General features: G+C 35.1%; 1 protein-coding gene across 2 annotated transcripts in view; it reads left to right on the top strand.

Moving 5' to 3' along the window:
• SPAST (spastin) overlaps positions 1-25,768 on the top strand; it is a 55,853-nt gene that overhangs the window by 14,352 nt on the left and 15,733 nt on the right. Inside the window, exons 2-9 of one of the 2 annotated variants that reach the window (XM_044261814.1) lie at positions 3,673-3,756; positions 6,055-6,138; positions 13,442-13,537; positions 18,356-18,543; positions 19,491-19,624; positions 19,904-19,997; positions 23,266-23,340; positions 24,388-24,459. In XM_044261814.1, the coding sequence (XP_044117749.1) occupies positions 3,673-3,756; positions 6,055-6,138; positions 13,442-13,537; positions 18,356-18,543; positions 19,491-19,624; positions 19,904-19,997; positions 23,266-23,340; positions 24,388-24,459 (827 nt within the window). Of the gene's footprint in view, positions 1-3,669; positions 3,757-6,054; positions 6,139-13,441; positions 13,538-18,355; positions 18,544-19,490; positions 19,625-19,903; positions 19,998-23,265; positions 23,341-24,387; positions 24,460-25,768 lie in introns of both variants that reach the window. The other variant, XM_044261813.1, reaches the window with a different exon arrangement.

Below are 25,768 nucleotides of genomic sequence, written 5' to 3'. Positions count from 1 at the left end.
TTTCGTGTCTTGCTTCTTTCATTTATAATGTTTTTGAGATTCACCCATGTTCCTGCATTTACCAGTAGTTTGTTCCTTTTTATCGTGAGTAATATTCTGTGTATGGATGTACCACAGTTTGTTAATCCCTTCACTAAATGATGGATATCTGGGTTGTTTCCAGTTTTTAGCTGTTAGGAATAAAGCACCATAAACATTCATATACTGGTCTTTTATGTTTTCATTTCTTTGGGTAAATACATAGAAGAAGGGATTGCTGTGTCATATGGGAAATATATGTTCATTTCATAAGCAGCTACCAAACTCTTTCCCAATGTGGCTATACCATTTTGTATTTACACTTGGAAACATATGTGAGGTGTATTTATATTTTGTCTTATAATTTTAGGTGCTTTAAAAAATTATTAGTGTAGGAACGCCTTGGTGACTCAGTGGCTTAAAGCCTCTGCCTTCGGCTCAGGTCATGATCTCAGGGTCCTGGGATTGAGCCCCGCATCCGGGCTCTCTGCTCGGCAGGGATCCTGCTTCCCTTCCTGTCTCTCTGCCTGCCTCTCTGCCTACTTGTGATCTCTGTCTGTCAAAAAAATAAATAAAATCTTTAAAAACAATTTTTTTAGTATAGTTGATATCTTGTTTTTCAATTTTAAATTAAGTACTTAGTGATATCTTTTGATTTTAATTTGTAGTTCCCTAACAACAAATGATGTTGAACATCTTTTCTTATATTTATTTGCCATTTGTCTCTCTTTGATAAAGTATACATTATCCAGTCTTTTGCCCACTGTTTTTTAATGAATTATTTGCTTTTTTAAAATCATTGTATTGTAAGAGTTCTTTATATATTCTGGTTACTTGTCCTTTATTAGACATGGTGTTTCCGAGATATTTTCTTCCAGTCAGTCTGTGGCTTGTGTTTTCATTACTAACTCTGTCTTTTGAAGAGCAGGAGCTTTTAATTTTAATGAAGTCTAGTTTATCAGTTATATCCTTTTAAGGTTTGTGATTTTTATGTTGTGAATTTCTGCCTAAGCCAAGATCATGAAGAATTTTGTCTTGTTTTCTTCTATAAGTTATATAGTTTTAGGTTTTATATTTAGGTGTGTGATCCATTTCAAATTTTTTCTGTGTTGAAGTTTTTGTTTTTGTTTTGCATATGGATGGTCATCATTCTAGCATCATTTGCATGGAGCCCAGCTCGGGGCCCAATCCCAGAACACTGGGATCATGACCTGAGCTGAAGGCAGGTGCTTAATGACAAAGCCACCAAGGCATGCCTTGGCAATGATTTTAGCATTGTTTTTTTTAAAAAGGCTATTCTTTCTTCAAGGAAATACCTTGTCATCTTTGTGAAAGTCAATCAGTGTTATATGTGTGAGTCTATTTCTGGATTTTCTCTTCTGTTCTACTGACCTATATGTCTGTCCTTTCGCCAGCAGTTTTGTACTTACAAGTCTTGTGAGAATTACTTAGGCATTTTCTACCATCATACTGATTTGTGAGATTCAACTGATGTAGCAAGTCAACGACCTCCTATCAAAGAATGTTAGGTAATTGAGTCATTATTAAGCATGTGACTTTATTTATTTATTTATTTTTAGAACGAGTAGTGTGCATGCATGTGTGCATGCACATGCTCACACACGAGCAGAATGGGGAGAATCAAAGGGAGAGGGTAAGAGAGAATCTTATGTAGGCTCCATTCTCAGTACAGAACCCAGTATGGGGCTCAATCTTATGACCCCAAAATCATGACTTGAACTGAAATTAATAAGAGTCAGATGCTTAACCCACAGAGCCACCCAGGTGCCCCATGTAATCAGTCATTTAATTTGCCTACAGTAATGTACTAAAACTCCTTAAAAAATTGGTTTGGATGTTGCCAGTAAGAACTGTCATACTCTGCTATTAGGAGTGGAAGTTGGTACAAGCGCTCTCAAAAAGTAATTTGTTCATTTCTAGTGAATGGAAATGAACTATGGCTTATTAACTCTACCTCTTAAACATATACCCTAGAGAATTTGGCACATGTACATAAGAGGACAGGTATAAACATGTTCATTGCAGCATTATTTGAAATACTGAGAAACTGGAAACAACCTAAATATATTTTAATAGAAAAATAGTTGAATAAATTGTAGGATGATAAAGGATACTACATGAAAGTAAAAGTGAATGAACTAGATCTCTATATACCAACATAGATCTCAAAAGCAATATAAAATTTTAAAATGAAACTATGCAAATATAATAACAATAGAAAAACAGGTACTAGAAAGATATTCACTGAATGTATTGTAGTGGCTTCTAGAAAGGAGAGGAGCATTGGAATGGGAAGAAGCACAAAAAAGGAACTTTTGTATCTGTTAGATTGTAATTTATTTAAAAGAAAAAAATTTTGAAGAGTTTATTTGAGAGAGGGCATGCACAAGCAAGGGTAGCTGGAGAGGGAGGAGAAGTAGACACCCCCCCCCACCCCGAGCAAGGAGCCCAATGCAGGGCTTGATCCTAGGACCCAGGATCATGACCTGAGCTGAAGGCAGATGCTTGTTTGCTTTCTTTCTTTACTTATTTATTTATTTATTTAAAATTTAATTTTATTTTTTCAGTGTTCCAAGATTCATTGTTTATGCACCACACCCAGTGCTCCATGCAATACGTGCCCTCCTTAATACCCACCACCAGGCTCACCCATCTCCTTACCCCCTTCCCCTCCAAAACCTTCAGTTTGTTTCTCAGAGTCCACAGTCTCTCATGGTTCATCTTCCCCTCCAATTTACCCCAATTCACTTTTCCTTTCCATCCCCTAATGTCCTCTGTGGTACTTCTCATGCTCCACAAGTAAGTGAAACCATATGTTAATTGACTTTCTCTACTTATTTCACTCAGCATAATCTCCTCCAATCCTATCCATGCTGATACAAAATTTGGCTATTCATCCTTTCTGATGGTTGTGTAATATTCCATTGTATATATGGATGAAGGCAATGCTTAACGAACTGAACAACCCAGGTGTCTCAAAAAAAAAAAAAAAAAAAGGAGAGAGCTATCTTACACACATTTTGATTTGCTGTATTTTTAGATCCTTTTTAAGTTGTAAACCAGTCATTTGTTTCAAAGAAAATGGGTGTGTTACTAAATGTGACTCTAAATGCCACATTCATAATCTCATGTATCGGTTCTTATGATGCAATCATTTGTTAAATAAAAACTCACTCCAGAAAGGAGGCACCCGACAATGAACAAATTACATCAGATTTCAGTACAATCGGGTTAAACAGTGTTTTTTTCTCATTACTGAAATCATGTTTGTATATTCTAATAGTATGTATTTTAAAGACCATTTATTTAAAATAAATTCTCCCTAATTAAAATTTCTTTCCATAGTACAGTATTTCACTGGTTATAAGCATCAGTGCCATGAGATGGCAAAATAAAGGATTCACAGCCCTAAAATTCTGAGAAACACTGAAGTCTATACCCCTCTCTCAGAAATTCACATGTACATTAGGACGCTAGAGGTAGTAAGAAGTTGTATAGTGGTATTTCTCAGATTTATTTGATCACAACCCACTTTTTCATGTATCAATATCAGTAAGATCTGGGAAATGTTTAGTATATTCTAATATATAATGTCTAGTATATATACAAATAATTATTTCTATTTTAAAGCAGGACAAAAGGAGCAAGCTGTGGAATGGTATAAGAAAGGTATTGACGAACTAGAGAAAGGAATAGCTGTCATAGTTACAGGACAAGGTAAGATTATATTTACATTTGTTTCGTAGCCATCCCGAATTATATTCACATGATTGCCCTAATTTCAGATACACCTATCTTACTAGAAGTATTTGACAGATTTTGAAATGTTATTATTGACATTTATAGATTTACAGTTAATGCTTTATTACCTGTGCTAAATTTGAAATTATAACCAGCTATGCTTAAACTTGATTACCAGGTAGCAGTCAGATAAAAACCAATATATTACTTCTGTTGTCCTTGAACCCACTGTTGGTGATGTTTTAGCCTCATTTTTAGCTCTCTTTTGAAACCTGGTCCTTCCCTCATTGTTGAGGAAGGGAAGGAGTGTTTAATCATACTCCCTTTTGTGTTTGTGGGTAATGCTTGACTGCATGTTAGAATATGAGCTATAAATGTCTTGCTTTGATTCACCTTGGCTTTTTAAAATCAAAGAGGTTATTTGTCATCTTTGCTTTCTTATCACCTAAAATTAAAAATTAGAGTCTAATAATATTTTTAAATATATAGGTAACATTTATTGCACACTGTGCTATGTGCCCAAGCATCATTGTCTGGATTTCACGTCTGTTATCTTTTTTAATCTTCACCACAACCCCACACTCTGAGACTGCTGCTGTTATCCTTTTCACATAAATAACCTTAAGTACAAAGAAATGTGGTAACTTGCTTATGGTCTCATAGCTAGTAAGTGGTAGGTTGAGTCAGGATTTGAGCCCAAGCAATCTGACTTCAGAGCCTGAATTTTTAAATATGATGCTGTGACTATTATGTAGTATGTGTGTACCACTATTAAAGTATTTCACTTTATCACAACTAAAATAGATTCAAAAGAAAAAGTTGTGTAGACTAAGAATCTTACCACTATGGATCCTTCCACTCAGTGGATGTTTGTTGTCTGGTTGGCTGACTCTACTACTTGTATCTGCTAATCTCTAGTATTTACTATGTATCTAATATTGGCCAGGTTTTTTTTTCTCTCCCCTTTTTATTTTGAGTACTTCTCTATACTGATGTCCTGCAAAAAAGAGAGCAAAATAGAACAATGTGGGAGGTTAGGCCTTTGGGACTTTTCATTAGTTTTTCAGTATGACTTTTTTTAGGTATTATGTATACAATGTATTTGTTGCTCTTTGTCAATTGCATGGAGGCAGAGCTAGAAAAAAAATGACTTAATAAGAAAGATAGTATCTCATTGAATGAGTATGCCTCTAATTGTACCCCTAGGAGAAAAAACAGTGTCAGTTGAACTATGACAGTATTCTCTTCTTATCACTTGGAATTTGACTTTTACTTTATTGTATGTAATGTCTTCATCCTATTTAGACATAGCTGTAATCGCAATATTAACATTAAGGACCAAATTTGTTTTTGCACAGGCTGTGACATACTGTGGTATGAATGCACCCTGGCCGATAGCTTTAGTAAGTTGTACTGGTTATAAAACACATCTCGTGGGGCACCTGAGTGTCTAAGTTGGTTAAGTGTCGGACTCTTGATTTCAGCTCAGGTCATGATCTTGGGGCTGTGCGGTCAAGCCCTGCCTCAGCCTCTGCTCTGGGAGTGGATCTGCTTAAGATTCTCTCTCTCCCTCTACCCCAACACCTCTCACTCTCTGAAACACACACACACCTCCCTCAACTTCAGAAATTTATTTATTTTTTATTTTATTTTATTTTTAAGATTTTATTTATTTATTTGACAGACAGAGATCACAAGTAGGCAGAGAAGCAGGCAGAGAGAGAGAGGGAAGCAGGCTATCTGCTGAGCAGAGAGTCCAATGCGGGGCTCAATCCCAGGACCCTGGGATCATGACCTGAGCCAAAGGCAGAGGCTTTAACCCACTGAGCCACCCAGGCACCCCCAGAGATTTATTTTTAATGTAGGGAGGAAAAATACACCTCAAAATCCATGAAATCATATGTGAAGCCCATGAAATACCACAGTAGATCTGAAACCATCATAAGAAACTATAACTAATTTTTTAAACTTTATAAAGACTGTGACTCCCAGAGCACCTGGATGGCTCAGTTGCTTAAGCATCCGATTCTTGATTTCAGCTCAGATCATGATCTCAGGGTTGTGAAATCAAACCCCATGTTGGCTCTGTACTCAGCGGGAGTCTGCTTTTCTCCCTCCCTCTGCCCCTCCACTGTCTCTCTCAAATAAATAAACGAATTAAAAGAAAAAAAAAACTGACTCCCTGTGAGATTAGTTGGGGTAATATTTTATCTTGAAGTAATATTAGTAGGGAAACAGAGGTGTTAATTTTTTTTTTCCTCTTTGTTCTTTCAGGTGAACAGTGTGAAAGAGCTAGACGCCTTCAAGCTAAAATGATGACTAATTTGGTTATGGCCAAGGACCGTTTACAACTTCTAGGTATCAATTAATGAATTGTATAACTGGAGTAAGATGTTTTTGAAATGTGTGTTCATTGAAACTTTAAATGTAGTTGGAAATAGATCAGTAATCTTGAAAATGTGTTCTATGTTTTTTTCCTAGCTTACAGAAAATCCTAACATCTACAAAAGAGAGTATAATGGATTAATTATCCATCACTCAGCTCTAACAATTATCAACTCATAGTCAGTCTTGATTTATCTGTACTCAAGGGCTGGCAAATTACAGCCCATGGACTAAACCCAGTTCACTGCCTATTTTTATAAGATGGCACACAGCTAGCTACTCATTCCTCTATTATTGTTTGGATGCTTTCATGCTACAGTGCCTACAGAGTTGAGCAGTTGATACAGAGATCATACAGCCTTCAGAGCCTTTTAATATATAACTTTAAAAAATATTATAGTATTTACTATCTGGCTTTTTACAGAAAGAGTTTGCCAGCCCCAATAAATCCCTACCCACTCACCCCCACTCCATATTATATTGAAACAAATTCTTGACATCTTTTTATTTCATTTACAAGTATTTCATATTGTATCTCTCAAAGCTAAAGATGCTCAAAAAATAAAATTACAAGGACACCTAGGTGACTCAGTCAATTAAGCACCTGCCTTCAGCTTAGGTCATGATCTCAGGGTCCTGGAATCAAGTCCCACATCATGCTTCTTGCTCAGTGTGGAGCCTGCTTCTCCCTCTGCCTGAGGGAGTGCCTGTGTACTCTCTCTTTCTGACAAACAAATAAAATCTTAAAAATAAAAATAAAAAGTAAAATTACCAAAATGCCATTATCACATTTAAAGTATAACCAATAATTTCTTTTAATAGTAATAAAAAATTATGGCCAAAGAAACGATCAGGGTCCAAATATAGTTTACATATAATATGTAATATATGATATGTATTATGATGTATAGTTAATATCTCAAAATTTAATAATTCTTACTATTTTTCTAATAATTTTTTGCACTAGAATCTCAAGATTCATATGATATGTTTCTTTTAATATACAAGTTCATCTGTTTTTTTCTTGTAATTTATTTGTTGATGAACCAGATCTTTGACACATCGTGGTTTCCTGCAGTCTTGTCTTTTGCTCTATGCCTCTCCATGATGGTTTTTTTTTTAAGATTTTATTTATTTGAGACAGAGAGATAACAGAAAGAGAGAAAACATGAGCAGGAAGAGAGGCAGAGGGAGGGGGAGAAGCAGACTTCCCCCTGAGCTGGGAGCCTGATGTGGGGCTCGATCCTAAGACCTGGAGATTATGACCCGAGCTGAAGGTAGACATTCAGCCATCTGAGCCACCCAGGCACCCCTCCATGATATCTTAATATGTTCTTCTGTCCTCCCTGTAAATTGATGGTTGAATATAGACCCTTGATTGGATTAAAAGTTGATTTTTATTTTTTAATAATAAGACTACTTCATAGGTGGTTGTGTTTATTTGTCAGTAGTTCTGACATCTTGTGATGTTAGTAGCAGTTGATGACTGATGCCTAGTGACATACATAATTCTATCATTCTTTCTGTATTTATCAGTTGAAATAGGTCTATAAAGAGAAGGTTTTCATCTTCTATTTGAATGCTTAAGTTTTAAAAATATTTTCTAAGATCAATCTACTTCTAAGATAAAGTGGAATTAAAACCCACCCCCCTTGGATGGTTCTCTACTGTAACTTGATGTGATAGAAATAGATATTGGTAAATAGGCAGACCTTATATATTTATTGCTCTGTGATTTGTGGTAAGTTATTTAGCATGTTTGAACCTTTTTCTTCTCATTTATGATATGCTAATAGATAATATTTATTTCATCATATGTGACCATTAAATTATTAAAGGAACCTAATCATAGTAACTACTCAAAAATGCTGGGTTTTATTCTCTTCCTTATCTTGCTTTTGTGGAAAAATGTATTTATACACTCATACATAAATATCGTATATTTACATACTCATTCATTCATTCATTTTTATGTGATTCATTGTGTTTTATAAGTTTTTTGCCCCACACTGGTGAAAAGAAATCCTTTAATGTTTTTAGGTGGCTGGCAAGGCAGTGTTCCCCTGGCTTCTGTGGCTGACAGTGTTTCCCTTCTTACTCACACATGAAGATTATTATCATATCACATAAAATTAAATATTATATCAGAAGTTATTATAGTAGAATAATTGTTCTACTGTGTACTTTCTGTGTGTTTTAGCTGTAATGTCTTTCACTATCTGTACATATATATGATGGGGATTAAGACTGGTTATGGAACATTTTGTAGCATGTTTCAAATTGAATATTAGTAGATAGTTATCTTTTTTTTTTTTTAAGATTTTATTTATTTATTTGAGAGATCACAAGCAGGCAGAGAGGCAAGCAGAGAGGAGGAAGCAGGCTCCCTGCTGAGCAGAGAGCCCGATGTGGGGCTCGATCCCAGGACTCCGAGTTCATGACCTGAGCCGAAGGCAGCGGCTTAACCCGCTGAGCCACCCAGGCGCCCCAGTAGCTAGTTATCTTTTGAAGATGTGATACAGTAAATTGTTGGAAGCATCTCATTAATTATGGACTTGTCTTTAAATGCAACTTTGTCATTTTTTAATCTGTGTTATTAAAGGAGAGGACAAAAAGAGGATATATGATGTGAAGCTAGGCATTAAAAGAATGGATCTTTTGGATGTCATCTGTTGTCATCCTCAAAAATGCTATATGCCTATTGAAGGATCTTACTTTAAAAAAGAAGTGGGGGCGCCTGGGTGGCTCAGTGGGTTAGGCCGCTGCCTTCGGCTCGGGTCATGATCTCAGGGTCCTGGGATCGAGTCCCGCATCGGGCTCTCTGCTGAGCGGGGAGCCTGCTTCCTCCTCTCTCTCTCTCTCTCTGCCTACTTGTGATCTCTCTCTGTCAAATAAATAAATAAAATCTTTAAACATAAAAAAATAAAAAAGAAGTGGAATAGAAGGCATCAACATATTCCTGTCTTCTGAGAACTCAGAAAGTCTAGAAGTATATATACCAAAGATAGTAAAAAAAAGAACTGTGTACAGGTACATAGTAGAACATATTTGGGTACTGTATGTTGGTTAAGAAATGGAGTTTTTCAGAGATGGCACACCCAACAGTTGTCTAATTAGTTTGGAGAATCATTTTGGGAGTTCCCCATACAGACTGGTTTAAGAGATTACAGACTGATAAAAGGGAAAAAGTTCCTATATGTTATGTATTTTCAAGTTAGCAATCGTAAACCTTCAAACAAAGCTTAACTGTGAAACCTGTTATAGATAAGAAGATAATCTTGGCATACCTGGGGGTTACCCTTTTATTAAAAAATAAATAGCTTCATATAACATTCATTTATTAAGTCCTTACTCTAGACCAGGTACAGTGCCAAGGATATTAACTAAATTTATTTAGTAATTCAGTAAATAATTTATTGGGCCATTACCATGTTCTAGGCATTTAGGATATAGAAAAGGATTCCTCCTTCATAGAATTTTTACTCCAACAGGGGGAAGACTGGCAGGAGGGAGTAAACATAAAAAATAAATAAGTTATACAAAATGTTGGAAGGTGATAAATACATGAAGAAAAGAAAAAGTAAAATGTAGTAATGGAGATTAGGAGTGGTTGGGAGGTGGTTTGGGCTTTTAGTTTTAAATAGCATTGTCAAATAAATAAATAAATAAAATCTTTAAAAAAAAAAAAAAAAAGGACGCCTGGGTGGCTCAGTTGGTTAAGCAGCTGCCTTCGGCTCAGGTCATGATCCCAGCGTCCTGGGATTGAGTCCCACATCGGGCTTCTTGCTCGGCAGGGAGCCTGCTTCTCCCTCTGCCTCTGCCTGCCTCTCTGTCTGCCTGTGCTCGCTCTCTCTCCCTCTCTCTCTGACAAATAAATAAAATCTTTAAAAAAAAATAAATAGATAGATAGATAGATAGATAGATAGCATTGTCAGATATGCCTCTTTGAAAAGATGACATGAGTTAACCAGGCAGGTATCTGGGAGGAGATTTGTCCAGAGAGAACACCTGATGTAAACTCTTAAGGAAACATAACTGGTGTGTTTGAGAAAAAGGAAAGAGGCCAGTGTGCCCCAGCAAGGAGAGTATGGGAGAGATAAGATCAGAGAACTAATGGGGCAGGGAGGGTTCAATACAAAGCACAGGGCCTTATCGACCTCCATAAAGATTTCAGCTTTTACCATCTGTGAAATGGGGAGCATTTATAAGGATTTTTAGGAAAGGAATGATGTAATCTGACTTACGTTGTTGTTTGTTTTTTAAAACAGATTTATTTGTTTTAGAGAGAGAGCATGAGCAAGGGGAGGGGCAAAGGGAAAGGGAGAGAAGCAGACTCCTGACTGATCATCGAGCCCCCTATGAGCCTCAGTCCCATGACCCTCAAAATCATAACCTGAGCCAAAATCAAGAGTTGGCCACCCAACTGACTGAGGCACCCAGGCGCTTCCTGACTTAAATTTTAAAAAGATCACATTGCCAATAGACTCCCAAGAGTAGAGCCAGAAGAGTAAATAGGACCGCTGCTGAATTACAATAAGCTAGGAGAAAAATGATGGGAGGCTTGGACCAGGGTGATAGGAAGAAAACTTGTAACAAGTGGTTGGATTATGATTATATTTGAAGGTTGACCGAACAGATTTATGGATAGACTGGATATAATGTTGCTCTCTTAAGGGGCTCGTGATATATTGTGGGAGGTAGACACATGAATAGATAAATCTTCTTCACTGAAGAGGAGATATAATATTTTTAGGGAGATATACAAATATTTTGTAGGATGATAAAATAGGTGTCTGGAAAGTATACCTGAAAGAAGTGAAACCTAAATGGGAGATTAAAAAAGGTGAAACTTTAGAGAATGTTTGGGAGAAAAGACATTTCAAGAAGAAGCTATAACATGAACAAAACTCAGGGTAAGAAATGGCATGGCAGGTAGGGAAAGGTGCTGGTGCAGAAGTGAACTTGGGATTGCTTAGTATGTATAAGAGATGTAGGCAGATCATGGAGGGCCTTAATGTTATATAAAAAGGTTTAAACATTCATCTGTAGCCAATGGGAAGCTACCAAAAGGTTTTACTTTTTTTTTTTTTAATTTTATTTATGTATTTGACAGACAGAGATCACAAGTAGGCAGAGAGGCAGACAGAGAGAGAGGGGGAAGCAGGCTCCTGCCTAGCAGAGAGCCCGATGCAGGGCTCAATCCCAGAACCCTGGGATCATGACCTGAGCTGAAGGCAGAGGCTTTAACCCACTGAGCCACCCAGGATCCCCTACTGAAGGGTTTTAAAGGGAAGAGTTATATGGTAAGATTTTGCTTTTAAGTAGATGACTCAGATGTTTGTGTGGGATTACATGTGAAAGGATCAAGAAGCAAGGTGGTGGTTTTATTTTAAATCATTAATTAATCTACAAACCTTTAGTGATTGCAAAAGGAAGCATTAAACTAACTTTATTTTCTTTAACAAAAATGAGTTGGAGCAGACTCATATTAGCAGTATAACTACTAATATGTTGCATATGTGTTTCCACACATACAAATCTAAATCCTATACACCAGAACAACTTCTTTGGCTTTTTATTCTCAGTTATTAGTTACCAAAAACAAGGATTTAGTTTGTTTATTTTCATTATGTAATGAATGTTCACATGATCTTTTTCTGACATTTCATTGAAGAGAGCATTAATTAATAAAGAAGACATTTATAAATCAGGGTTGTTTTTTTTTTTTTTTTCTAATTTGTGTCTATTACCAATACAAATGGTTTCTTTCTCAGTATGGTGAAGAGTATTATCATTGAGAAAAATCAGATGACCTGTTAACTAACAACAACAACAAAAAGCTCCAAGGTATATTGTATCAGCCAGTTCTAGGCTACAAAAGCTGTTCAGTACTTGTGCTTTGTGCAGAAAGGTTAGCTGCTATTTAACCTGTCCCAAAGGCATATGTGGTTGTACCATAAACCAAGCATGGCGCCTGCTTGTCTGACCTTAGAAATGAAAGTTTAGGAGAGTTCGTATATATGTGCTACATATTTGCATGTATTCCTTGATTTCCCAGTACCAAAGAAAAAAATCAGTATGAAAATTTGGAGTACTCTAACAAAATAAATATGGTAAACGTTGGGCCCCTATTATGAATAGGGGCACAGAACAGGTACTCTTTGTATATTATTTTATTTAATCTTTGAGATTCTCAGAAAACTGAGGTTCAAGTTAAGTTCATACTAGTAAGTGGTAGAGCAGGGTGTTTGTCAAGTCACAGTAGGGATGACTTGAATGAGGAAAGAGAGCGTAGCAGTAATGTACAGGGGCAAGACAGTTCAAACTGCTGCCCTCTTGGACTTCAGGCGCTAGACATAGAGACCTGGATCTTGAGAGGATTTAAAGTGAGGGTAGAGTTGAAATAATCCTCTTAAATCTTTGATTAATCTTAGAAACAGGTAATAAAAGGACATGCTACAACATTATTAGAGTTTAAATATGAAAAGTATCCATCTCATACTGTGTCCTAGCCACCTATTTCCCCTACCCAGAGGCAACTGCTATTATGTTTCTCTGGATCCTTTTTAGGGATAACCTTTATGTATACAAGTGTGCACATGTGTGTATTTAAGTAAATGCTACTGTTCTGAAGCATGCTAATTCCCCTTTGCTCTGTAGCCTTTATTTTTTGCCTCACATCATTAACATGTAGCTGAATATTTCTTAGTATTTCTTAGACATTCCTTAAAGTTTTTTTTTAACTGTGTCATTTTTTAAGTGTTGTTTTCTTTTCCTCAAGTGTCCTTTCTTTTTATCTTTTCAAATCCTAGCCAATTCACAGCCCACTTTTTCTATAAAGCCTTTTTAACTTTCTTTTGTGCTATACAATCTCTTTTTAAAAATATATTTGTATTGTAAGTGGCCAACCATATTTAATAAGCCTCTGGATGATAAAAACCATATTTTTATCCATGCTGTTCTCCCTACATAATGATGTGGATATGTTAGACATTCAGAAAATATTTGCTGGTGATAGTAGTGATATGAAATTGCTTCAGGTTACCAAACCTGAATAAAGCATATTTTGAACATAGCCTATCAGTGAATTTCTGTTGCTATTTTAATGTCTGAGTTTTACTAACTGTATTTTTAAGAAAATTTTATGTAAATACCAAAACCCTTCATCTTCTAACACCTTGAATTATTTTTTGTTTTTACATAGACATCTTATTTTTTCATTATGTATTTTTTCTTTTTGTTTATTTTGTTCTTTCTGCCCCCCTCTGTTGCATAGAGAAGCTGCAACCAGTTTTGCAATTTTCCAAGTCACAAACGGATGTCTATAATGACAGTACTAACTTGACATGCCGCAACGGACATCTCCAGTCAGGTGGGTTTAGGTTAACTAACATGTAAAATAATAAAGCCTGCATGCGGAGTAGAGTCCTGCATAACCTGATAATGTTGATTTGACTTTATAATGGTGGATTTGGTTGGTTTTTGTCTTCACAAGGCTAGGTGGAAAATACAGTGTCCCTGTGATTCATGGTGTATAAATATATAATAGATATAACCATTCTCAAAATGCTTTATTTGCTTATTTTGCAACCTCCCATTTTTGGGATTATAAAATATAAAGGTTCATTTTTCTAAATTATTAACATCATCTTTGGTTTCTGTTGTATTTTCACCATTTGTTACTTTTTTCATGCATACCTATACCAAGTTTTTATGAAGTCGTGTTTTTTAAGGCAGAAATTTCTTTATTTTTTTAAAGATTTTATTTCTTTGATGGAAAGAGAGGAATAAAACGGGCAGGGAGAGCAGCAGGCAGATAGAGAGGGAGAAGCAGGCTCCCTGTTCAGGAGGGAGCCCAATGTGGGGCTTCATCCGAGGACCCTGGGATCATGAGCTGAGCCGAAGGCACTCACTTAAGCAACTGAGCCACCCAGGTGCCCCAATGCAGAAATTTTAATTCCTCTTTGTTATATATCAATTTTAATTGCATAGCAATTTCTTAGCCCTGAGGAGCTGGTATACCACACATGATTGCTTTACCATAGCACCTGTTAGGAAAAAAAAAATTTTTTTTTAGATTTTTATTTATTTGAGAGAGAGATCGGATGAGCAGGGGGAATGGGAGAGGGAGAAGCAGACTCCCTGTTGAGCAGGGAGCTCGATCCTGGGATTCTGGGATCATGCCCTGAGCCAAAGGCAGACACCCAACCAACTGAGCCCCCAGGCTTCCCCTGTTAGGGAAAATTTGAAGCTGAGTTCACATAGTGAGGAGAAACATTAGAATACTACTTTAGTATATGTGCTGCTTGAAGGGAGCACACATTAGAATGCTTTTAATTTACCGTGGGTTAAATTTGTTTACCATGAACTTTTGGGTATCAACTCTTACAGAGAAGATCACATGCTTTTTTGTTTTTGCTTAGGTGCACGGGGTATCTTCATTTCCTAAATTCTCTGACATCTTGGCTAGTTTTATTGATGATTTTTTCAGCCTTCGTTTCACATTCAGGGCTTAAATTTTATTAAAGTAAATATTGCTTTGTTCAATTTGTAACATAAAAACCTTAGTTTAGACTATAAGACACCTGCCTTCTTTATTCATGTGTAATACAAAACTTTCAAGACTTTAATAGAGAAGAATTATGGTAAGTGGATTTCTATGGACTGGAGACAATAAGTCATCAAATCTTTCCCTTCTGGTTTTACCTCTTAGGAAGTTCTTTGGTTTGTTGTTCAAGTACAGAGCCCCATGTCATTGACTATATTTCTTTTCTTAATCCTTCCTGTACATGATTTAAAACACCATTTCTATAAATGAAATAAGATGGGATCGGGAGGGAGACAAACCATAAGAGACTCTTAATCTCACAAAACAAACTGAGGGTTGCTGGGGGGAGGTGGGTAGGGAGAGGGTGGTGGGGTTATGGGCATTGGGGAGGGTATGTGCTATGGTGAGTGCTGTGAAGTGTGTAAACCTGGCGATTCACAGACCTGTACCCCTGGGGCTAATAATACATTATATGTTTATAAAAAATTTAAAAACACCATTTCTATTATAGAAATAAATATTTTTGCCTGTACCTCTTAGCATAGATATGAAGAGCTGATATTTGCATAAGGAACTTTTAAAAATGTAATAATGCACCACATGTAAATAATTAACTTTCCAACATACAAATTTGAGATCCTAATAATCCTGCCAAGGTAAATAGCAAAATTTCTTAGCCCTGAGGAGCTGGTATGCCTTTGCTTTGTTATCTTGCTTATCTTCCACTTCATTCCACATAATGAGATCCCATAGTTTTGTTTTGCCCTTCAAAACTTTCTCTTCCTGGGACCTATGTTAAAAAAAAAAATCAACCTATTTTATTTTATTTTTTGGTATAACCTCCTCTCTATTCCTGGATATTTCTTTTTTTTTTTTTCCCCTCCTATTATGTTAACGTATCTTATCTTAAATCTCCAGTAACCATCTGTTCTATTCTGTTTTCTTGTTGGGGGGCAGCATACTGAATGGCACAGCTAATTTTTGCAGTACTGGTTATTGATACCCATAGAGCCCTAGTCAGTGAGCTGGCTTACCTGGGCCTGTTTTCACAAATGCCACCCACTTTTGGAATATTCTGTGATATTTCACTAGATGAGTTACTTCATCTCTCCTAGGAAATAGTTACACCGATGTCCACTTACTACTTTAGTGGTATCTACAGTGTCCAGTTTTCAACTCAAAATTAACTAGACATGTAAAGAATTAAGAAAGTGTGGCCATTATTCAAGAAAAAGAATTAGTCACTAGAAGCTCACCCTTGGCTGGGCCCAGATGTTGATGTAGCAAAGACTTCAAAGCAACTATTATAAATAAGTTCAAAGAATTAAAAGAAAATAGGGCATCAGTTAACAAACCTGCAATCTTAGCACATAACGTAAACTACACAATAAAACGAATGGAAATTCCAAAGTTGAAAAGTACAATTGTTGAAATAAAAACATTTACTAGGTAACCTCAACAGGAGATTGGAGATGTCAAATGGAAGCTTCAGTGACCTTGAGCTAGATCAATAGAAATTGCAGTAAGGGATGGAGTGCAAATGAGTACAAGAAAACTTTTGGCTATGATGGAATCATTTCATATCTGGATTTAGTGGCTATTTCATCTTTAAATTCATCTTTATAAACTCATCAAATTGACCTGTTTAAATGGATACATTTTATTATTCGTGGATTATATCTTAAAGAGTTGATGAAAAAAATAAATACTGAGAGGCTTGTAAAGAAAAATAGTATTCCTCTTCCCATCTCTTCCTTCTCTTCCTGCCTTCATCCCTAGGCTGGCTCCTCGTACAGTGTCTTAACTCTTCTTGCTATTTTTTCTTTTGTTTCCTACTGTGTTTCCAGATATTATGCTTATATTGCTATTACTGATTGAATAGTTTTTGATATGTATTGACTTCTTATTCAACTAAAAAAAGGTTTAATTCTTATGCCAACATTACCCTTCATCTCCTGATATATAAATATCACTATTTTTAGTTATGCTGAAAAATCAAATTTAACATTATAATGACTTAGCATTATTTACCCAGAGCCAAAAAGTATATTCTAAGTACGCTTTTTTTTTTTTAGTTTTTCCTTCCCACAGATTCCTTCTTTCTGTTTGCTTTTTAACCAAAAGACCTTCTTTAGTAGTTCTTTCAATGAAAGTTTGTAGATGGCAAACTTTCTTAGTCTTTCTAATGTCTGAAATACCCTCATTCTTATGTGACAGGTTACCAGGATATAAAATTAATAAAGGTTAATACTTTTTCTTCCTACAGCATTTTGAACATACTCTATTGCCTACTGACTTTTGTTATTTTTTTTAAAAGATTTTATTTATTTATTTGACAGAGAGAGATCACAAGTAGGCAGAGAGGCAGGCAGAGAGAGAGAGGAAGGGAAGCAGGCTCTCCGCTGAGCAGATCCCAGGACTCGATCCCAGGACCCTGAGATCATGACCCGAGCTGAAGGCAGCGGCTTAACCCACTGAGCCACCCAGGCACCCCATGACTTTTGTTATTTTTAATGAAAAGTCTCCTATCATTCTCAGTTCACATGGAAATTCCTGTTCACTTATAGTCTCAGGACTGTATGTTTACTGTCTGAAGAAATTCTTTTCTACTTTACTTTTTTTCTTCTGAAATGAATGATCTTTAGCTTCAGCCTAGATGGATTTTTGCTCTTTCTCATGTCTTTGCCTTTGCTTATTGTTAGTCCCTTTTCTGGACTGCTTTCTTGCTTTGTCCTCTAGGGTTGCCATCCACTAGTTCCTTGAAAATACGGTTCAGAACTTTACGTTTCTTTATGGGGGAAAAGTCTTGATCATCTTGCTTTGCTCTGAAGTTCTCTTCCTTTGAGTTTCCTTAAAACACCTTAAGGGATTTGATGATGAACACAAAAATAAAGTTTTTGTCTTTTCTCTAGGCTATTCTAATTTGCTTATTGATTTAACATTTGTTTTGACTGTAAACACTTATTAGTAGATTTCTTTTTGTTATGGAGTATATACAAATATTTGAAGCAGTGGTATTTTTGAACATTTGAAAGCCTATAATTTATGTAGAAGTCAACTTTTAGGATTAATTGATGATGTTTCATTTGTGTTTATATATATAGCACATAGAATACTTGGCATATTACAACCCACATCTTTATACCATTTAAATTAAAAATTGATTGTTTATAGAAACTCTTTTGATGGACATAGACTGTGGAATTTCATACTATTTTAAAGTTTTAAAAGTTTGGAACCAGAGTAATGCAGTACTTTCCCCCCAGCTCTGTAACAATATAACTCTAATGCCTTCACTGCATTTTGTTTCTTGAATATTTGGCGACTTCATTTGGGAATCTTTTATATCCTCCTCCTGTCCCCACAAATAAAAGTGTTTCATCTTATTACAAATACATATTCTTTATAAGAAAATTAGAATATACATCAGGAAAAGGAAAAGTGAAATAAAAATTAAATAACCATAATCTTGTCCACCAGGTGATAATCCCAATGAACATCATAATTGAAATCTTATTTTGGAATATTGCTAATGTAAAAAAAAATAGTATTAGCTTAGTTTTACAAATTTGTATCCATCTTTATTTTATAATGTTTAACCACAGTTTTCTAACCATCATGATTTTACTTTTTCCTTGATAGAAAGTGGAGCTGTTCCAAAAAGAAAAGATCCCTTAACACACACTAGTAATTCACTTCCTCGTTCGAAAACTGTTATGAAGACTGGATCCACAGGTCTGTCAGGCCACCACAGAGCGCCTAGTTGTAGTGGCTTATCCATGGTTTCTGGAGTGAGACAGGGACCTGGTCCTGCAGCTGGAACTCATAAGGTATTTGAAGACCATAATGTTAATTGCTGTGCTTCTACAAATAGAAGATTTTGAACATGCTATGCTTGCTGAAGACTATTACAAGTACTTTATAATATCTTGGAGAGCTGATAAGTTTCTACAAAATTGAAGTTTTCTTTTTTTTTAAATCTAAAGGACAACTTGATATTAAAAAGCAAATCTTATTTTAATTTCCTTTGGACCTAATTAGGTATTTTGTAGTAAGTTGTTCATCTCATCTATTTTATATAATATGTATAATTTAAAATTTGTTATTCTCTTAATTATTTAAATTTGTGTAAATGGTTTTTTTTCCAATTTATTTATTTTCAGAAAAACATTATTCATTATTTTTTCACCACAACCAGTGCTCCATGCAAGCCGTGCCCTCTATAATACCCACCACCTGGTACCCCAACCTCCCCCCCCCGCCCCCGCCACTTCAAACCCCTCAGACTGTTTTTCAGAGTCCGTAGTCTCTCATGGTTCACCTCCCCTTCCAATTTACCCAAATTCCCTACTCCTCTCTAACGCCCCTTGTCCTCCATGCTATTTGTTATGCTCCACAAATAAGTGAAACCATATGATAATTGACTCTCTCTGCTTGACTTATAAAACATTTAAATTTGTGTAAATGTTTTATAATATTAAACATAGTTTTGTTACAATTCTAGCAATCAAAATTATATGACTGAATTGTCAAAGGGCCTTTTTGTTTTATGGTACCTAAATCTCTATGGATGTAAACACACTCGTAAACACACTTCATGCCAAATGTAGTTTTGTAGTGAATACCATTTTATCCTGGAGGGAATACACAGTTTTGGTTTTTTTTATCCTTTTTCCTATTTTTAAACTTCTAATTCTGTGAACTTGAAGAGTAATTCACTTATGAAAAGTGCTAATATTAGGTCATATTTTTACATTACAATTTTGTGTCCTTTAAGAGTACACCAAAAACAAATAGAACAAATAAACCTTCTACCCCTACAACTGCTGCTCGTAAAAAGAAAGACTTGAAGAACTTTAGGAATGTGGACAGCAACCTTGCTAATCTTATAATGAACGAAATTGTAGACAAGTAAGTTTTGCCATCTAAAGTGTTTTATTTAATAGTTTTTAGTTTTGAATTTATTTATATAATATATCATGGATAAAATACATAATTCTTTATTTAATGTACATGTTTAATTTTATGATGGCTTTCAGTTGTTATAAATGTAGAAAGCCATTATTTTATTGATTTAATTGTAATTTCACAGTTAATATAAAAATAATTTTATTTCATAGAGTTTAGACTTCATATTATAATAGCTGAAGCATATTTTGCTGTGAAGCTAACTGAAATTCTGTTTCTTAGTGGAACAGCTGTTAAATTTGATGATATAGCTGGGCAAGAGTTGGCTAAACAAGCCTTGCAAGAAATTGTTATTCTTCCTTCTCTGAGGCCTGAGGTAAGTGCTCATAGTATCATTTTCCTATAACATCATTCACTACTGAATCCATATTAGCAGTAAAGAAATGTGTGAGCTGTGCTAGAATGATTAATTCATGAAACAGATTTGATGTTTTTAAAAGAAAAAAATTAGCAGTTGATGTTATTGTAGGAGAGAAGACTGACTATACTGTAGTCATTGAATGATTATTATATATATATTATAACATATATTAAATGTGTTATATATAATACATACAATATAATATATAATATAATAATGTAAATAAATAAATAAATATATATATAACCAAGAATGGTTATTGTAGGAGAGAAGAATGTATATAAAGATTCCTAGTAACCAATCCATTTTTAACATTTGGAGGGAGAAGTAGGTAACATAAAATAATTTTACATCAAGGTAAGAGGGATTTAAAATTAAGAGACAGAAATCATACTAGAGAATGGGGAAGTTAAGATAAAATTATTACGTTTAAGGACCTTTTTTTTCTTATCATAGTTGAAATACAGTGTTGCATGAGTTTCAGATGTACAACATAGTGATTTGACAATTCTGTACAGTGAGCTATGCTTACTGTGATAAGTATAATTACCATCTGTCACCACACAATGTTATTGCAGTATTATTATCTGTAGTTCCCATGCTGTACTTTTCATCCCTATGACTTATTTGTAACTGGAAGCTTGTATCTCTTAATTCCCTTCACCTATTTTGCTCATCCCCAACCCCTTCATCTCTGGAACCACCAGTTTGCTCTGTTTTTATGATTATGATTCTGTTTGTTTGTTAGCATCATAACAAGAACAACAAAATTAATGTGAGGTGAAGGATGTGTTAAGCCTATTGTGGTGAATATTTTGCAGTTTATGTATCAAATCCTACTGTACACATTAAAATGACACAATCTTATGTCAGTTATATTTCAAAACTGGAAAATTTTTAAAACCAAAAACTGGTACAGTAATCAAGAAAATGTGTCTTTGCGGAAAGAATAGACAAATAGATCAATAGAACAGAATAGAAAGCCCAGAAGTACAGAGATACAAATGCTATCATTTGACAAAGGCACAAAAGCAATTTGATGGAGAAAGGATAGTGTTTTCCACAAATGGTGCTGCAACAACTAGAACTAGACATCTATGTGCAAAAAAATTCTAGGCATGTACTTTATACCTTTCACAAAAGTTAATTCAAAATTGGTCACAGACCTAAATGTAAAAGGGCTAACTATAAAACTCCTGCAATATAAAATAGGAGAAAATCTAGGTGATCTTTGGTGTAAGGGTGGCTTATTAGATATAACACCAAAAACATGATCCTTGAAAGAAAAAATTGTTAAGTTAAAGTTCATGAAAATTAAAAACTTTTCTTTGAAAGACAGTAAGAGAATGAGAAGACAAGCCACAGACAAGGGGGAAATCTTTGCAAAACATTAACATTTGGTAAAGACTTTATCCAAAAATATACAAAGAACTTTCAAAAAACTGAACAATAAAAAAAAAATGACCCAATTAAAATGTGGGCAAATATCTGAATAGATACCTTACTAAAGAAGATACACAGATGACAAGCATTTGAAAAAAAATGATGTTCAACATCATTCATCATTAGGGAACTGCAAGTTAAACAACAGTAAGATTTTACCGCAAACTTACCAAAACGGCTAAAAACCAAAACACTCTCAGCACCAAGTAAGGGTGAGGATGTGGAGCCATGGGACTCTGACTCATTGCTGAGGGAAAAGCAAAATGCTACAGCTGCTTTAGAAGACAGTCTGGCACTTTCTTAAAAAACTGAACATACTGTTACCATGCTACACAGCAATTATGTTCTTTCATATTTACCAAAATGAGTAAAAAATGTATCCTCATATAAAAAAAACCTACACACAGATGTTTATAGCAACTTTATTTGTAATTTCCCAAACTCAGAAACCACTGAGATACTCTTCAGTAGATAAATGGGTAAACTTGGTATATCTATATGATGAAATACTATTTAGCACCAAAAAGAAATGAACTATCAAGCTTTAGAGATGTACAGAGGAACCTTAAATGCATGTTGTTAAAGAAACCAATCGGCAACAGCTAATAACTCTATGATCCCAACTATGTCATTCTGGAATGGCAAAACTCTGGAGAAAGTAAAAAGATCAGTGGTTCCCCCATGGGGAAGACAGAAGGATGAACAGATGGAGCACGGGGGATTCTTTAGGGCAGTGAAACTATTCTGTATGGTTCTGGAATGATGGAGACAGGATACGAATTGTAAACCCTAATGAAAACTATGGACTTCAGTTAATAATATCAATGTTAGTTATCAGTTGTAGTAAATGTACCACACTGAGGTAAGATGTTAGTATTAGAGGAAATTGAGGATGTAAGGAGTTATGTGGGAACACTGTACTTTCCATTCAATTATCTGTAAATCTGATACCACTCAAAAATATATTTTTAAAAACTTGAATATGAGCCATTTCATCTGGTTCAACTTAAAAATATGTATACCTTCACTATTAAGCAAAGTGTTATCAATCGTGTGCTTCACTCTGATTCCCTGCCACCCCTGGTGTCTCTGAGTCTATAGACCCTGGTTTAATTTCTCTAAAGAACAAAACTTCTGTTTCCATTTGTCTGTGGAAGAGGAGTACTTTCCTGAGTGATCTTGGTATATAGCTAGGGACAGGCACGTGATTTCAGTTATTCGTCATAGAAACTTTCAACCAGTTCCTCTGTTTTTGGTTGCCTGCCTTCCTGCTGCTTTCTCTGATACGTCATGCCTCCGCCTCCTGAGCTTTTGCAGGATTTTTGTTCACATCTGCTTGCTGTTTGTATCCTCCATATCCCTTCACAAGCAGAGCTTGGGTTTTAGTTCCCTCAGATCTGCTAAATAATTTACCACACAAAAATGTATTGTGTCTTCTGTTGTCTCCTTTCTCCCTCTTTTTATTTTGAAGATTTCTATTTTCTGTATTCATTTACTGTTATTTTGGTGAGATTTCCAAAGGAAGTAGAGAAGCATACCTATGTTCAGAATGTCATATTTAACCAGTTTGCTTTCATTTTCAGTGAGATTTTAAAAAATTTTCTCTTCTGTTTTTAATAATTACACCAATTTATTGATTATGTGTTCTCTTTAGCTCTCTGACGAGTTCTGTTTGGGAGGATGCTACAGAAAATTGGTGCTTTTTAGATGACACTACTTAAAATATCTGGAAAGAAATGTCTCCATAATCATAGTTATAAACTAAACTGTATGTTTTTAGTTGTTCACAGGGCTTAGGGCTCCTGCCAGAGGATTGTTACTGTTTGGTCCACCTGGAAATGGGAAAACAATGCTGGTAAGAATTCTTTTAAAATTTGAGTGTTCTTTCTTCTTTTCTTTTTTTTTCAAGATTTTATTTATTTGAGAGAGAAAGAACACAAGCACAAGTTGCAGCGGGGTTGGGTAGGCAGAAAAGGGACAAGTAGACTCCCTGCTGAGCAAGGAACCCAATGTGGGGCTCAGTCCCAGGACCCCAGGATCATGACGCAAGCTACGAGCAGATGCTTAACCAATTGAGCCACCCAGGAGCCCCTTGAATGTTCTGTTTAGATAATCAGAAATAGTAATATGAAAAAAGAAACTTTGTCCCTGAGTTGATTATTTTTATGATTTGCTTTTTGCTATAATACAGTTCTCTTGAGTTTTTAAACATGTTTTTAATGAAGAAATATATGAAAAACCAAATGTTATCTTCAGTAGTATGTTTTGGGCTGGTTAAATTTAACAGTATATTTTTCATTATTTACCCAAGTTAAATAATATTTTTACTTCAGAAGAGCTTACCTTACTCTATTGGGTATCATTCTAACCCGTTTTTTTGTTTCTTTTTTCTGTTTGTTTCTCATTTTTTTCACTATCTTAACAGCGTTATTTAAATAATCACATAATATACTTTTTTCTTTCCTTCTTTCTTTTTTTTAAAATACAATTGACATATAACAGATTTTTTTCAATATCCTTTTGCCCAAGCTTTTACTGGGATCTGGATACCTCTTTCTCCTACACAGCTCTACTAGAGGGGAAAAGTAAAGAAGAAAAGAGTTTAGCTGTTTTTCTTCCAACAGTTGTCTTTCTATAATTAAGAAAAGCATAATACCCTTTTTTAAAGCTCTCCTTATCTATTCCTCCTTAGAAAAAATAAAGAAAATGGAAAGAAGCAAAGCTCTTCCTAGACCTTTTCCTCTTTGCTGAGAAGGAAACATTGATTGCCACATGTCAGGAATTGTGTTATAGTTTATATTTTTGGAAAATCTTTGCTAGTGTTTAAATTGATCAAATGTGATTATCTTTTTAAAGGAAGACATTGAAACTAATGTAAATATTTGTCCTTGTGATTTTTAAGGCTAAAGCAGTAGCTGCAGAATCCAATGCAACCTTCTTTAATATAAGTGCTGCAAGTTTAACTTCAAAATATGTGAGTGTTTTTTCTAATATTGTCATGTTTTATGTTACTGTCTAAATGTTACTAAGTATAAATGCTAATAACATTACACAATGATATTTTGGGGTTTTATATCTATATTTAGATATGATGAAAATCAGTCACTCTTCCAACTAGAAACTTAGGCTGTTTTAAAGATAGAAGTGTGCTGTCAAATGCTGTTTTAGTTTGCTGGGGCTGTGTAACAGAGTACCATAAACTGGCTGGCTTAAACAACAAAAATTTATTGTCTTACAGTTTTGTAGACTAGAAGTCCAAGATCAGGTATTGGTAGGGTTCTCATTTTTGTAAAGTAATTAAAAGTAACTATAAAATGATACCTCTTTCCTTGGTTAAATTTTACTTTCTGTTTGAAGTTTTAAATTTTTTTTTAATTTTTTTTTTTTAAAGATTTTATTTATTTATTTGAGAGAGAGAGACAGTGAGAGAGAGCATGAGCGAGGAGAAGGTCAGAGAGCGAAGCAGACTCCCCATGGAGCTGGGAGCCTGATGTGGGACTCGATCCCGGGACTCCAGGATCACGCCCTGAGCCGAAGGCAGTCGTCCAACCAACTGAGCCACCCAGGCGTCCCTCTGTTTGAAGTTTTATAAGTAAAATTGTTATTAAAATAGGTACACCCAACATTATACACTGGAAAACACTGTCTTGGAAGTTAGGAGAGAGGAATTCCAGTCTAACTTTTGGGTACTGAGCTGGCCTTAAGAAGATATAACTTTTCGGTCTCACTTCATTTGTGAAGTGTTGATGTTGCACAAGGCAATCTCCTGCAGTTCCTTCTAGCTCTGTGAATATTTGTTTTGATGATTCTAAATCTGAGGCCATTCATTTTTTTCTCTTTAAAGAAATTTTCAATTTAAAAAAATAGATGCCATCTATAGGGTAGAGGAGTTTTTACAGTAGATGACTCCAAACCTCATGACGCTTTCATTAGATGCTTTTAGTGTATAGAATGGTTTTAGTAATGTCTCAGCCCCTGGATATTTCAAGGGGTGTTCTTAGACCTCTTGGGCTACCTAGAAATATTTATATGCTTATCAACAATGATATGGTGAGAATGAATTTCAGTAAGTTTAGTTTAGTTTAGGAGAGCACTTTCCAGCTTATCTGGTTCTATAAATATACCCTACAACGGAGGGCTTAAGAAATCTGTACAGTATCTCTTTCTCTACCTTAATAGTCTGTCTTCTCACTAGTTATACTCGTAATAGCTATTTTATTCTCAAGTCTTAGGAATGCAGGGTCAAGCAGAACAGAAATGTATTTCATTTTTTAAAGTACTTA

Source organism: Neovison vison, chromosome 8 (genome assembly GCF_020171115.1).
Source record: "Neovison vison isolate M4711 chromosome 8, ASM_NN_V1, whole genome shotgun sequence".
Taxonomy (NCBI): Eukaryota; Metazoa; Chordata; class Mammalia; order Carnivora; family Mustelidae; genus Neogale; species Neogale vison.
The sequence above is the reverse complement of the archived record's forward strand: the minus strand, read 5'-3'. Positions and strand labels throughout refer to the sequence as shown.